This window comes from Mirounga leonina, unplaced genomic scaffold (genome assembly GCF_011800145.1).
Source record: "Mirounga leonina isolate KUSES-001 unplaced genomic scaffold, KU_Mleo_1.0 Mir_115, whole genome shotgun sequence".
Lineage (NCBI taxonomy): Eukaryota > Metazoa > Chordata > Mammalia > Carnivora > Phocidae > Mirounga > Mirounga leonina.
This window is the reverse complement of record NW_023270268.1, coordinates 33,874,866-33,891,100: the sequence shown is the minus strand read 5'-3', so window position 1 is coordinate 33,891,100 and position 16,235 is coordinate 33,874,866. Positions and strand designations below refer to the sequence as shown.

General features: G+C 39.7%; 1 protein-coding gene across 3 annotated transcripts in view; it reads right to left on the bottom strand.

Moving 5' to 3' along the window:
• Positions 1-16,235, bottom strand: part of ARMC8 (armadillo repeat containing 8) — a 105,288-nt gene that overhangs the window by 72,426 nt on the left and 16,627 nt on the right. For 2 of the 3 annotated variants that reach the window (XM_034995563.1, XM_034995553.1), the window contains exon 2: positions 4,272-4,348. The exons of the other annotated variant lie outside the window; for it this stretch is intronic. In XM_034995563.1, coding sequence (XP_034851454.1) covers positions 4,272-4,348 — 77 coding nt within the window. The remainder of the gene's footprint in view (positions 1-4,271; positions 4,349-16,235) is intronic. 3 annotated transcript variants of the gene reach the window in all.

The window sequence follows — 16,235 nt, the reverse complement described above, 5'->3', positions numbered from 1 at the left end:
TACAGATATGACAAGATAGATAAATATATACACACACATATGCATACAAATATACAGCTATTCTTGATATTCAAAGTTAATACCACATACAAACAGCTTATCTATCTGTGTGTAAAACTATGTCAATCTGATCTAATAATTTTTGGAAAAACTTGCCACCCTTTTAAACAGACTGAATTGTCTCAGAATACAGGTTTAAACAGGTAAGACTCAGAATCACTCCATTTCATTTGGTATATGGTCATCTTTATTTATGTTTATCTGTAACATTTTTAAAGTAACTGATAGGATTATTTCTTTTGAATTATTCTGAAAATTATCCTTTAAAATTTCTCAAAATCCAAAGCCTTCATTTTATGAAAGCTCATATCTTTAGTTCATGCAAGAAAAATGGAACCTGTCTATGTTCTACTAAAACCAGAGGTACATAATTTCCTGGAACCAGAAAAATCAAGTAATCATTACCAAAATAAACTTATATCATCAGTACATTAAAATACTTCAGAAAATAATTTTTAGAAGTGGATACTTGGTGAAAACCACCCAACAATTCTACAGTACCCTCAACTGCCTGCCTGAGATTGCCAAGAGATCCAGTCTAGTTTCCCAGTTCTATTCAACTTGGAAACTACAAAGCCAGCCACACTGACTTTTATCATCTTTTGCTCTTCAACACAGGGCCATGTAGTGATATCTGTTGATCTTTTCTGGAGAGTCACTAATGTGAAAACCAGATCAGGTGTTCTAATTTATTAGATATTTTTTAAAAAATCACAGTATTAAGCAGCTTTGACTTTATCTACATAAACAGTTGAATAGTTATTCTTCTTCAACTAGGAGATTTAACATGGTTGAGCTAATACACTAGTAACTTCACCAAAAAAATATCCTGTAACTGTTTAAGGTAATATACAGATCTGGCCCCTAGAGGAAGCTCAGAATTTGCAATGCAGTGTAGTTTCTTTGATATAGCTACTCTGTTTCAGTTCCAAAGGCTATAATTCATGACCTACACAACGGACCTCCCTGTTTTCTCTGTTCGTATCTATCTTATTCCTACCTATTCCTACCTAATGATCTTCGATTCAGTTACGCATTTGAAACTTTGCTCTTTTAGAATCTGATTCTGTATTCAAACCTTTGATACAATAGAATCATTTAAATTTATACCAAATATTGTACTACTAATAAAATAGTTATTTCTAGAGAATTCCTCATTCTTCAACAATGAAAATTAAGCACTTCTGTTGCTTAACAGTAATTTTCAGTAACGGCACATTCACTATGTAAAATGGTCCTTTGTGACATGGGTTAGCTACAAAGAAGTTCCCTATATGTATGGGTAGGACTCTGGCTCTAACACGGCTGAGTAGATTATAGACCATGATGAGAAGTCCTTACTTGCCTTTAATTTCTTCAATTTTGTTTTTCCTGCTGGTCTGTTTTATATGTTCACAATCCTTATTAAGAAAAATCAAGCTTATAGCTAGAAAAATGATAAAACTCTGGTTGTCTCATAGCTAAAGCTAGTTGCCAATTTTTAAATGTCTCTCCAATTGGATATTTTGGACTCAAAGCTGATTACTTCAGCTTCTACCTTCTCTTTCCTTAAAGTTAGGAGGGTACCTTTTGTTGTTTACACTCTGTGGCTACTCCCCTTCTACCTACCTATTTTGGTCTAGTAATGGTCTCTGTATGACTCAATGGTGGCTGTGTAATGTGTATAAAAGAGAAAAAAATTGGTCAACTCTCTTTTCCTAAACCTCATTTTGGTTCCCCCTTTCCTCTATCAATACTGTATTATTTTAGTACTAGACAAGGTTACTGAAGAATAAAATGTTAAAAATATAGTTCACTTTTTATTCTCTTGACTATGTACAATTAATTTTCAGACTGACAAAGTTTAGGAAAATAGTAAGTCAGAAAGAATAAATTTTTCTCTCTGGGGAAAAGGACACTTTATCAAATCACACTATACATATCCATGTAAGGCTAGCCCTATTCTGACATAAAGTAAAAAGATCTGGGGTGATCTGTGCCTTTCCAACTTTAAACAGACTTTACTATTGTAAGTAGCAATCACCTTTATATGTTATCACTTGCATTCTCGTCTGAATCAAGAATTCTAGCCCCCCCACCATCTCCATCAGTTTGAATTGTTTCTGTTTGATGTTTTTTGTTTTTCTTTCTCTTCTTTGAAAATAATCATCTTATTTTTGAAGTTGTTTTAAATTAGGGTCAATAATGATTAATCACTTCAGTGCCAATCTGTGGTTATCAACATACCAAGCACTGGATTTTAAATTTCTGACTCAATTCTTACAACTTGGCAAGATGGGCATATTATTCTCCCTCTAGAGATGATGAAGTTGAGGCTCAAGGATATTAAGTAACTTGCTCCAGCACACAGCTAGGAAAAGCCTCCAGCAGGAAATGTCAGAACCAAGAATTCAACCTCTTGTTGTCCAACTCCAAAGCCCATACTCTTTGTACTCCACCATCCCTCCACAAAAATTTTGCTAATCTGTCTTAGCTACAATTTAGTGTCCTAGACTTGGTAACTTTTTTAAGAGGCTCTAAGGCCAAACTTCACCTTAGCTGGTTTGCTATAATATACTCTTTCCACTGTTTTTTATGCCTTATTTATCAATTTTCAAGAAGCTACAGTGTTCTTTGGGAAATGAGAAATTTCACAAAGTGACAAGTAACACCTGAATTAGCTACTCATTTCTGATACAAGATAAAAGTCTTTCACACAGAAATCTTGACTGACAAAATTAGCTTTTCTCCTAAACAACCACTCTAGCAATCAAAATAAAAATAATGATACGACATCATCTCTATCACTCATGGAACACTTAATGGGTCTAACATTTTCAACTAAACTATTTATTGAACAATCCTAAATGATATTGAGGATTACTAATATACAAAACTGTCTGGCTGTGTGTGGGGAGTGTCTGCCTAAGGAGGAGTGTTAATTTATTTAACAGATGGATTTAATAACACTTTTTCTGGTAATAATCAAACTAGTCTACAAAGGGGCTGATTAAATCATTACAAAGTCTCCTAGTGAAGGGGACAAAGGCAAAGTCAACATAATGAGAAAATAAGAATTGTAATCTCCTGTTTCTGTAAACTGAGAAAATGTGAAGTAAGGTGTCAAGTATGCCAGGTGGGTCTACATCCAGCTCCTCACCTTCTTTTCCAGCTCAATTTGAATAGTCAAGCATCCTTACTCACTTTTATCTTGCCTCCACCCTACAAATCCACATCCCCAAGACATGCCTTATACAATGCGCTTTTTTGGGGGGAAGATGGGGGGGAATGGTTTGAATAAGAATTACAATCTGTAGATACTTCTATAAACTAAGCATCCTCGCCTTGCCATGACTGAGCAAAAGTTAAACTGAAAAGTACTATTTGGCTGATGACACTAACAGGGTAAGAAAATAATACTGGGACTCATGTGTGCCCTCACTGCTATACCAAACATCCTGACCCTTTTTTGTTTCCTCCTTCCCCTGGACACAGTTCAAGCCTGTGGGTACTCCGTGTTTGCCAACCCTAAGAGGAGTCTTAGGCTAGACCTTCTCCCCTAGAAGTCATGTGTCAAGAGCATAGTAATCTGCTCTTAGGATAGAGATTTCATCTTTCAATCACTTGCAATCTTATCACACTTATCTGACTTAAGTTTTTAAAAATGTTAACACCTCAGGTATGTTGCTTAAAAATGTTTCCTCTCATTAAACACTAGGAATTTTGGAGGAAAAAAATGGGCATTCAGATTATCAAGAATTTAGATTTCCAATGACTGCTTTCTGAACTCTGAGATTTAAAACATCAGTAGGAGATTCAAGCTTTATAGCCAGTGAGTTAACCAAAAACAAAATAAAACAAAAAAAACCCTACTGATATATTCTCCCACTCTTTCCAATTATAAAAGATCATCAGTTTTATTCCCTTGCTTTTGTTGGATAAAGAAGTCACAAAAGCATTCTCCAAAAACATGTTTTAAAATGGTAAAACAAGTATTCTACAAAAAAATAAGTTAACCATGTCAGTGAACAACTATCAGACAACTCTTTACAGTACAATAGTAAAGTCATGAATGTCAGGGATCTTTCTAAAACATAAGAAAAAAGTTTTAACCCTGCATTTTCAGAATTACAATATTTGGCAAATTTAAACACAAAACCAAACAAGACTAAAAAAAAAAAACCAAAACAAAAAAAGACTTTTTGATAGACTCTTAAATACATACTACTTACATGACACCTTGTAGAACTTTCTGGGGATCAGGGTCAAATAGCCTGTCAACATAGTGGCGACTGCTAGCTGTTACTTCCTAGAAAGTGGGGGGAAAAATTATGACATCTGAAGCCATGCAAATCACAAATTCACAGCATCACCCACAACATCAAATAGCTATTTCATCTAATTTAAGGCAGATGCATTAGAATGTCTATAAAATACTTAATATATTAAATCCTTCTGAGAAAAGTATGTGACAAGATGGGGAAGAAAGAAAACACCTTGTTCTCCCTAAAACCATAACTAGATAGTGGGATCTTTGTGGTGAGCCCTGCAAGCTTTGCCAACAGAAGAACTGGGCATAAGTGTTAAGAAGCAAGGTAAGTTTCTTAATCAACTGTTGGATGTCACCTTCATATGAACAACAGATAGGAATGTTGCTTCTGTTTAGTACCCACTAAAGGGAGAGAAAATCTGGCTCTCAGCAAGGAAAAAAGGGGAAGCACTTCATAAAAAGTCCAAGAGGGATAGTCCATATACAAGAGGAAGACTTTCAGACTGACACAGAGAAGCTACACTGATAGGAAGCAGACATGTGCAAACATAAAAACTAAAGTAAATGAGTTGTCATGCTTTCTGTGAGGGAAAAGCAATTAAGAATTAGAGAGATTTAGGGGTGCCTGGATTAGTTAAGCATCCGACTCTTGATTTCAGCTCAGGTCATGATCTTAGGGTCCTGGGATAGAGTGAGCCACGCTCTATGCTCAGTGGGGAGTCTGCCTGAGACTCCTCCTTTCCCCCTCCTTCTGCCTCTCCCCCACCAAATAAATAAATCTTTTTAAAAAAGACATTTATCAAGTCCAACAGAGTGGTCTAGTCTGAAGTGGCTGAGGCTACATAGAAGGGGAGCGTTAGAACATAAAGAACAAAGGGAGACACCTCCTTTTATTTGTATTGTGGAGTTTCCTCTATTATGTTATTTCTTATAATACTTATTTGGAGGGGTAATATTTTTTATATTTAATTTTCATTACTTTTTTTTTTTTTTAAGATTTTCTTTTAGTAAGTAATCTCTACACCCAAGGTGGGGCTCAAACTCACAACCCTGAAGTCAAGTTGCATGCTCTACCAACTGAATCAGCCAGGTGCCCCATTTTTTAAAACAAAGAACATATGTTTAAGAACCGGAGAAGAATTTTCATCCCTTCTGTTTCTTTCTGATGCCTGCTGAAATATGCTCATGTACTGCCATCCATTCGTAATGAATTAGCATCGAGAGGAAGAAATACTGTTCCAGTTTACCCAGAACCCCTGATCAGAAACAGTTAACTGACAAGACACAGTGCCAGCTTAAACTCCTGAGTCACCAAAAGTATCTCTGGAGAAAAAGTGCATAAACTCTAATTTTCTGATAATAGAATTAATTCAAAATCAAAATATTTTTTTCTATTATGAGCTTACTACCAAAATATCCTCATAGGTAACCCAAATACCTACTTTTAGTATGCACTCCATTTATAAAGAACAAACAGGGGCAGCAAACAAGCAAAACTGATAGAAACACTTGTGCCCACCAGGATTCCATTAAAGTACCTGATAATAGGATTTGGTTTACTCAAAATAACAGAACCACAGAGTTAGAAGGATTCTTAATAAGTATTTGTCCCAATCCCTAGGGCACCTGGGTGGCTCAGCCCGTTGAGCTTCTGCCTTCGACTCAGGTCATGATCCCAGGATCCTGGGATCAAGGCCAGTGTTGGGCTCCCTGCACAGCAGGGAGTCTGCTTCTCCCTCTCCCTCTGCCCCTCCACCTGCTTGTACGTGCTCTCTCTCTCTCTCTCAAATAAAATCTTAAAAAAAAAAAAAAAGAAGTTTCATAATTTAAAAAAGTATTTATCCCAGGGGCGCCTGGGTGGCTCAGTTGGTTAAGCAACTGTCTTCAGCTCAGGTCATGATCCCGGAGTCCCTGGATCGAGTCCCGCATCGGGCTCCCTGCTCGGCGAGGAGCCTGCTTCTCCTTCTAACCCTCCCCACTCTCATGTACTCTCTCTCTCTCTCTCATTCTCGCTCTCTCAAATAAATAAATAAATCTTAAAAAATAAAAATAAAAATAAAAAATAAAAAAGTATTTATCTCAATCTCTTAGTTAACAAATGAGGGATGGATCTTTACCCTGATGCCAGATTGTCAAAGTTTAAGTAGGGATGCAAACAACTGTACAAATACATCAAGAAATAATATATCAAGAGCAAAATCCAGAGTAAAACTGAAAACAGTATTCCTATAATACAAACAGATGAATTTCATCACTCCATTTGAATACATGTGCTTCCCTGGCTTTCCAACATAGTAAATTCTTCTGAGTACCTCAGACCCTTAGCCTCCCTTCTATCTAGGGATTGATCTTGGATTTTACTGTTCCTCTTCACATACTCTCTCACAGCTCTGTATCTTTTGCCTCTCAATGTGGTTTAGAAAAAGACACTTGGGTTTAAGACCTGTATCTTAAACAACATAAGTTTTGCCCATTAACAGCAACTCTCTTTACTGCTCTGTACCTGGTTCATTCAATTTTACAAGCACTGAGAACCTACTATATGCAAGGCACTGAGGAAAGCATTAAAGATTTTTAAATGAATAAGGCATGGTCCCTGTCCTCAAGAATTCATTTTCTATTGTAATTATGTTTACATGTTTATGTTCCCTACTAGAATACAAAACAGAAGTATACATACATATAGGCAGCACTGAAGAGGGAGTTAATAAACTAGGAGAATCAGTGATGAAGACTCCTTAGAGGAGTTAGTTTTGGAAAACAAGTAAGAGTGCACGAGACTGGACAAGGAAGAATCAGTGTCCCAATCACAGCCATAGCACATGTGAAGCCAACACACATATACCATCAGCAAGTATATACCAGTTGCTAGCACTGAGAAAGAAGAGAGGGTAGATGCCACCAAGAATATAAAACACAAAAGGCTAATCAATAGGCGGCCCATAATTGGAATACAGATTGTCTTTTGGTCAAAGTTCTATGCTAGGTGCCAAAGAAGATCCAAAAGGATATTATGGCAGAACTTTGCATTTAAGGAGCTTACAATCTCTAAGGGGGTCAAGTCATGTATACACACATACAAAAAAACCAATCCTCTGAGCTACATAGGTAGCAGCGAGCTGAGGTGATATAGTCACGTATTCAATTTTACTCTATGCTTCTTCCTAACATATTCATTGATTTGTCTGTATGGAACAATTCTTATATTTCACTGCTTCCTTTGTAGATCAGGTCACCTCTCCCCTCTCAGCCCTCGTCTCCCTTCTTTCAAAAGGCAACCTGGAAATGTAAGAATTTGAGACAGAAGGCAAATGGTATAGCTATTAAACAAACTGGTCAGGAAAAGCTTCTCTAAGAAGGTGACATTTGAGCAAAGACCTGAAGAAGATGAAGGATGAAGTCATGTAGCCACCTGGAGGCAAAGCTTTTTGGGCAAAGAGAACACCAAATGCAAAGGCTCTGAAATGGGAAGTGTCTGCTGTGATCAAAGAACAGGGGGCCATTATTATAGTTGGTACAGAATGAGTGAAGGAAAAAGCCACAGAAGATAAGGTCAGAGAAGAGGGGCCAGATGGTAAAGAGCTACATTGTCTAATATGATAGCCACTGCCTCATGTGGCTATTGAGCATTTGAAATGTGGCTAAAAACTGAATTTTAAATTTTTTTAACTTTAATTAATATTTTAAATTTAAAAACCAATACTGGATTGTTATTAGAAAACCTTGAAGAATGTTTAGAATTACTTGGATATGTAAATCTACTTGTTCAACTGTAAATTTTATGAAACCTAAATGCCAATCAAGTATTTCCAATCAAAATCTGGCATCCAAATTGTATAAAATACACACCAGATTTTGAAGACTTACTATAAAAAAGTAAAATAATTCAATTAATAATTCCTTATATTGATTACTATTGGTTTAAGCTAGATGTATTACGATTAATCTTATGTTTTCTTTTTACATTTATAGCATGGCTGCTAGAAAATCTAAAATTACATGATAGCTTGCATTATTTTTCCACTGGACAGGGCTGGTATAGAGCCCTGTTGGTCATTGTAAGGATTTTGCTTTTTATAGCTTGAGTTGGGAAGCCATTACAGTTTTGGGAAAAGAGAGACATGAACTGACTAGTTTTTTTTAATTTTTTAAAATTTATTTATTTGACAGAGAGAGAGTGCGAGAGAGAGAGCACACACAAGCAGGGGAAGTGGCAGGCAGAGGGAGAGGGAGAACCAGGCTCCCTGTTGAGCAGGGAGTCCAATGCAGGGCTCGATCCCAGGACCCAGGGATCATGACCTGAGCTGAAGGCAGCCGCTTAACTGACTGAGCCACCCAGGCACCCCCCGAACTGACTTGTTTTAAAAGGATCACTCTGGTTACAATCTTAGAACAAATACATGGAGGGGCTAGAGGACAAAAGCAGGGAGACTAGGTAGGAGGCTGTTTCAGTATCAGAAATGCTGTCATTTCAGAGATGATGGTAGACTGGACTAGGACAAGAATTTTGAAGGTAATACAATTCACTGATTCCAGATAAATGTTGAAGTTGAAATGACTGTCAAATTGGATATGCTGTCACAATAGATGTGGGGTGTGAAAGAAGAGAGGAGCCAAGGATAACACTTAGGGTTTTTGCCTGAGTATATAGAAAGATTTGAGTTGTCAGTTAATAAGATGAGGAAGACTGTGAGTGATGCAGGTTTGAGTGAGATCAAAAATTCAGTTTTGAACATATTAGGTTTGAGAATTTTATTAGCCATCCAAGTGAGAATGTCAAGTTGGCAGTTGGATATATGAATCTGGAGTTCAGGAGACAGTTGTGGGCTAGATATACAAATCAGGGAATTGTCAGCATGCGAATGGGATGAGTTCACTAAGGGAGTTCACTTTACCATGGACAAAGCAAGGCCAGAAGACTGAACAATGGCGTACTTGGATCAAGCAGAATTCCAAGAAGCCAAATGAGAAGCTGTTTCAAGGAGAAAGTAATCAAATATGCCAAGTATTAATAATGTATAGCATAAGATGATGACTAGGGCCTGACACAGAAATATGGAGGTCATCAGCAACCTTGACAACAACAGTATGGGCAGAGTGGTGAAGCCAATGCCTGCTTGAAGAGGACTTCAGAGAGAACGGGAAAAGAGGAATTAGAGAAAGTAAATACAGACAACTCTTGCAAGGAGTTTCATTATGGAAAGGAGAATGAAGAAACAGAGTAGTACCTAGAGGGAGAAGTGGAATCAGGAGAGCATTTTTTAAAAGATGGAATAAATTAGAGCATATTTATTTATTGATGGAAGTTTTTTTTTTAAAGATTTTTATTTATTTGACACAGAGAGAGACAGCCAGAGAGGGAACACAAGCAGGGGAAGTGGGAAAGGGAGAAGCAGGCTTCCCGTTGAGCAAGGAGCCCGACGTGGGGCTCGATCCCAGGACCCTGGGATCATGACCTGAGCCGAAGGCAGATGCTTAATGACTGAGCCACCCAGGCACCCCAATGGAAATTTTTTTTAACAGAGAAAAAACATGCTGCACTGGGGCAGGGGGAGAACTTTTGGAACTATGTTCATGAATAATTGAGAGGGAAAGGGATTTACCGGCCAAGTAAAACATGGAAAGTACAATAACCAGAGAGAATTAAGTAGATGGATATGGCAGTGAGCACTTGTGGACATTGTCTGTGATTACTCCTATTTTTAGAGAGTAAAAAATGGTGAGGGTGTGTGGGGAGGTGGGTGGTCAAGGTCTAGGAAATGACCATGGGAACAAGTACCTCAAGGCAGGATGGAGGATATGATCATCGGGGAAGCCTACAGTTTAAGAAAAATGATTAGGGTGCCTGGATGGCTCAGTTGGTTAGGCATCTGCCTTCTACTCAGGTCATGATCCCCGGGTCCTGGGATTGAGGCCCACATTGTTGGCGAGGCGAGCCTGCTTCTCCCTCTCCCTCTGCCTGCCGCTCCCCCTGCTTGTGCGTGCTCTCTCTCTCTGACAAATAAATAAAATCTTTAAAAAAAGAAAAACTGTCTGCATAGGAAATGAAATTTCCATAAATTATCACGCAAGTAATGCTACAGAAAGTGACCATAAGCTAGCAGCTAAAATCTCAAGAAATGAGGAAGAATGAACCAAGGGGTCTATAGATGCACAAGGTAGACTCTGATAAGATACAGAGCAGGAGTATTTAGAGAAAAGGGAAAGAGAGGAGTCTGAAAAGAACAATGAGGAGCAAGTCTCTATCTCCATCTCTAGGGATAGAAGGGATATGAGAGATAGAGAAGGAAAAAGAGCCACCAGCTGAGAAGTTTACAAAAGAAAGTTGGGAAAAAGTATCATCGGGGTAAATCCCAGTTCGGTCTAAACAAGAAAGATGAAGGAAATGTTCAGAGAAGAGGCAGGAGAAAGGCAAGAGATATAGATAGAAAAGTAAAAAGAGTTATATGCACATGAGGAATGACCCTAGAGCCTTGAACTTCTTGTGGTAGTTAATGTAAACAGGCATAAAGAGTTTAATCCTGACGACCTCAAGGGAAAGAGCAGGAGTGTGTGGGGGAGGTAGGGGTAGAAAGAACTTTGGGGCTCTTCTTCATTCTTGCCAACAACAATGTGGGGAGGGACAGTTTGATCTGGGCACTTCTTATTTACTCCAGAAATATGAGAAGCACTGGGGTTCCTCCTTCCCTCCTGCCCATAGAGACAAGAAGGTTAGGAGGGTTTCTGATGTCCTGTCCTTTCAAGATGTGGCTTCATCTTCACCTCAAAACACCTATGCCCTTTTATGGGGCACCTGGATAGCTCAGTCAGTTAAGTGTCTGACTATTGATTGATCTGAGCTTGTATCTTCACCTCAGGGTAGGGAGTTCAAGCCCCACATTGGGCTCCACTGGTTATGGAGCCTATTTAAAACAACAACAACAAAAAAAAACACGAATGCCCTTTTAAACTGCTTTATGTAGCTTCCATTAGCTGTACACATGGTGATTCTTCAATCCTTCCAATTGACTGAGTGAATGTGCCAAGCAGCCAGCTAAAGCTCAAGGTACAGTTTATGCCCATAAAGGAGAGCAAAAATAGCCATGGTCAGACTGTGACTACCGCCTTTTGGCACAAGACTTCAAACAAATGACCTAGCAAGCCCTTAAAACCTGGATCTGACCTCATTTTACACATTCAAAGTGGCAATAAAACCACCACAAATGTATATATTAAAAACCTGTGATGTTTTTTGCTTACTAGCACCCCCTGAAATTATATTACATGAAAATGTACGTGGAACCCTTTAACAGAAAGTCTGTAGAAACCAAACTTGTGAATTAGAGTTAATTCTAAGAAGAGTTGAGTCCACTGTCGGTACCAACAGGTACCGATCACTCTAATAAGAGAATCCTGAAGCAAATTTCTTCTTGTAGGAAAACAAAAATAGAAACAGGTAATGAGTTGCATTCCATTATGGAGAAGTATTAATGGAAGCTATTTCCCTTTTATTAGGGCTAGGCAGCCTCTAAGTGGCCCCCAATGATACCCACCCTCCTGGTACTTGATTCTAGCAAACAGAATGCAGTGGAGGTGACAGGATGTCACTTCAGAGTTTGGTATGTGTGTGTGAAAAGCCAGTTTCCATGCTGTGCTACAGAGAGGCTCACACAGAATGAACTGCAGGAGGTCCCCAGCCAAGAGCCAGCAAGGAACTGAAGCCCTTAGTCCAACAGCCCACGTGGAACTAAATCCTGCCAATAACCACGTGAGTGAGCTTGGAAATAGATTCTCCCTCAATTGAGCTTTCAGGTTAAACATGGCTCCTGCTAGAGGTACCTGGGTGGCTCAGTTAGTTAAGCGGCCAACTCTGGATTTTGTCTCAGGTCATGATCCTGGGGTCCTTGGATGGAGTCCACTTGAGGGTTCTCTCTCTCCTTCTCCTTCTACCCTTCCCCCTGCTCATGCTCTCTCTCTCAAATAAATAAATCTTAGAGAAAAAAAAAAGACAAAAACAGAATTAAGAACAAAAACAAAAAAACAAAACACGGCTCCTGCTAACACCCTGACTGCAACCTCTCAAGAAACTTTGGGGCAGAGGCATCAGCTAAGCCACACCTGAATTCCTGACCTACAGAAACTATGAGATAATAAACATAGTTTTAAGCAGCTAAGTTTCAGGGTAATTTGTTATGTAACAGTATTATAGATAACAATGCACCTTCAAATTTATCATCCAAACTAGGATAATTTTAAAGAGGGAAAGAGGGCACTATTAATCATTATCACAGAGTAATACACATAAATGAGAGCTAGAAACAAATCAGGCTGTATAATCATCCTACCTTTAAATTCTTCTTTAGTAGTACCAAAGAGGAAAAAGTTAGAGCTCAGAAAACTGGTCAGACATCCTGAAAAGGCAAACTAAAACAATCTCTAATTACCCTTCTGAATAAGCTATCCATGACTGGGGTTGAATTAAAACCCTGCCCTTTGGGAGGAGGATCCAAGATGGCAGACTTTAGCTAGGAAGAGAGAGAACCGTGACCATTTGCACACATCTGCACCAGCCAGGGAGTTGGGGGACACTCCAACCACCCATGCAGGCCTCAGCAAATGCCAAAATCCTGAACTCATCTCTTCCCATGGATGCACCAATATAGCTACATATGGACCATTTCCCTTTTTTTTTTTAGATTTTATTTATTTGATGAGAGAGAGAAACAGTGAGAGAGGGAACACAAGCAGGGGGAGTGGGAGAGGGAGAAGCAGGCTTCCCACGGAGCAGGGAGCCTGATGCGGGACTCGATCCCAGGACCCTGTCACCATGGCCCAAGCCAAAGGCAGACGCTCAACGACTGAGCCACCCAGGCGCCCCTGGACCATTTCACTCTTAAAAAGATCTGAAAATGAGATGAGATGCTCTTCACAACAAAGGATAAAAGGGTCACATCTAGATGGGTAAGAGAGGAAGAGACACAGTCTTGCAAAAAACCCTACCCCCTGGCATGGCACACAACAGGGAAGGATCTTACCAGTTAGGTGCTTCTCCCAGAGAAGGGAGGGGTTGGTGCACACATTGGGCACCCTGGCCTCTGAGATCTATACCAGAAAAATGAGTCCCCAGGATGGCTTAGAAAACCAATGGTGCTAATATCCAGGGGTCCTAAAGTGCTATAGGAAACTGAGATTTCCCGCTTGGAGGGCTCATATGTGGTTTCACTGCCCCAGGACCCATCAAAAAACAGCAGTTTGAGAAGCATGTAGATTATATGTGAAGGAGAATGATTTGCTGATCTAGAAGCATCAACTAGAGGGGTGAGGGACAGCTGAGATGCTCCCCAGAGACAGAGGTGCTGGCTGACACCATTGTTGCACTCTCCATGTAGACTGCTAGGCCAGCACAGGTGGGTAACCTCGGACATGGCACCCTCCCACTGCCTTGCTGGGATGCATCGGGGTGAGTGGTCCTGGCACTTGCTGAGGCCAGAGAGCATGGGTGGTTGGAGTGCTACTCTGCTCCCTGGTTAGAGCAGGCAAGTGCAAATGGTCTCCGAGTTCTCCCACTGCCTACTTAAAGTCCACAAGTGCAAGTGGTTGTGATATTCCCCTGCCCCCTAGCTGGGGCAGGTAAACACCAGTGGCAGTGGCATTCTCCCACTTCCAGCCTAAAGCTGGAGCACACACAAAGACAAGGCACTTTCTCACAGCATTGTTGAGGCCCACGGGTAATCACAGACAAGACATTTTTCTGCTCCTTCTCTGAAGCCTGTGAATCTGCCCCACCCACCACACTCTCCAGCTGCCTTGCTGAAGCCAGTAGGCACACACACCCACACAGGGAACATCTCTTGACTACCCGGCCCTGGTGGCCAAGACGGTTGGCTTTCCAGAGCTGTACAGGACTGTAACAACTGGACAGACAGCTCTTGTGGCAGGCCACCACCCCCAAAGCACTGCAGAGACAGAAGACTGAAACACAACCTCAGTCTTCCTGTGAAAAAAAGGCTATTTGCTTAGCCCAGTACTTTAGCCTGAAGAATAGGCATCAAGTTCCCCACACATCTAGAGGCTAAAAACGCACTCCCAGGGAAACACCACAAGACTCCCCAGGAAGGAGTTTATACACTTGTCTGGAGCCCAGACTTTTCAACTGTTGCCCTGGAGACACCTCCAGATCTTCTGGTCTGTAGGCCCACAGGAATTACAATTGCAGCCCCACAGGACTGCATGTATTTGCACACTTGAAAAGCTGCTGCCTAAAGATCTGGCTTCCAATCAGCCTGAAACTAGATGCTAAAAGAGATTCCTTCTCTTGGATTGCTGATAAGTCTTGGCACATCCACAACAATGGCGGCATATCAAGAATAAATCAGGCAGTTTGGACAATCACAAAGGTGCAAGAGACAACCAAGAGCTCGGGCAAGGTTGAAGGAGAAGGATCAGAACCTACCTAAAACCAGTCCTTCAAGGGGCGAGTGGGTGGTTCAGTCGGTTGGGTGGCTGATTCTTGGTTTCAGCTTGGGTTGTGATCTCAGGGTCGTGGGATCAAGCCCCACACTGGGTTCCGTGTTCAGCATAGAGTCTGCTTGAGATTTTCTCCCTCTCCCTATGCCCCTCCCCCCTGCTCACATGCATGCTCTCTCTCTCTCTAATAAATAAATAAGATCTTGGGGGGGGGGAACACACTCCTTCAAAACTGAGAAAGGTAGCTGTTTTGCCTGATAGAAACAAATGCAAAGAGTCAAACAAAATGAGGAAACAGAGAAATACGTTTCAAACAAAAGAACAAGACAAAACCTCAGAAAAAAGACCTTACTGATATGGAGACAAGTAATCTACCTGATAAGGAATTCAAAATAATGGTCATAAAAATGTTCATCAAACTTGAAAGAATGGATGAACACAGAACTTCAACAAAGAGAAACTACCAAAGAGAAGTCATAAAGCTGAAGAATACAATAACTGAACTGAAAAATATACTGGAGGGATTCAATACAGTGGAAGAAGTATAGATCAGTGAGCTGGAAGATAACTCAATGGAACTCACCCAAACAGAGCAGCAAAAAGAAAAAAATAATTTTAAAAAATGAAAATTAGGGACCTCTGGAACAACATCAAGTGGAATAACACTTGCACTCCCAGAAGGAGAAAATAAAGGGGCAAAAAACTTATTTGAAGAAATATGGCTGAAAACTCCCCTAAAGAAGGAAACAGACATCCAGGCCCAGGAAACCTAGAGAGTTCCAAAAAAAATGGACCAACGAGAGGCACACTAAGACAAATTATAATTAAAATGTCAAAAGTTAAAAACAGAATCTTAAAAGCAGCACAAGAAAAGCAAAATTGTTATGTTCAAGGGAAACCCCATAGGTTATCAGCAGATTTCACAGTAGAAACTTTGCAAACCAGAGGGCAGTGGCAAACCAGAAGGCAGCACTTTCAAAGTGCTGAAAGGATAAAAATCTCCAACCAAGAATACCTGCAAGATTATCATTCAGATTGAAAGAGAGATAGTTCTCCAAACAAAAGCTAAAAAAGTTCATCACTACTAAGCCAGCCTTAGAAGAAATATTAAAGGGACTTCTTTAAACTGAAAAGAAATGACACTAATAACAAGAAAGTATACAAAAGCAAAAATTCTTACTGAAGTAGGTAAATATGTAGTAAAGTTAGTATATTAATCACTTATAAAGCTACTAAGAAGGTTAAAAAACAAACATGATAAAATTAACTAAAACTATAATAATTAGCCAAGAGATACATAAAATAAAAAGATGTAGAAAGTGACATCAAAAGCATAAAATGTGGGGTGGGAGAAAGTAAAAATATAAAGTTTTGGAATGTGTTCAAATTTAAGCTGCTATCAATTTAAAATAGACTATCACATACACAAGATGATATATGTGAACCTTGCAGTAACCACAAAGCAAAAACTTATGGTAAA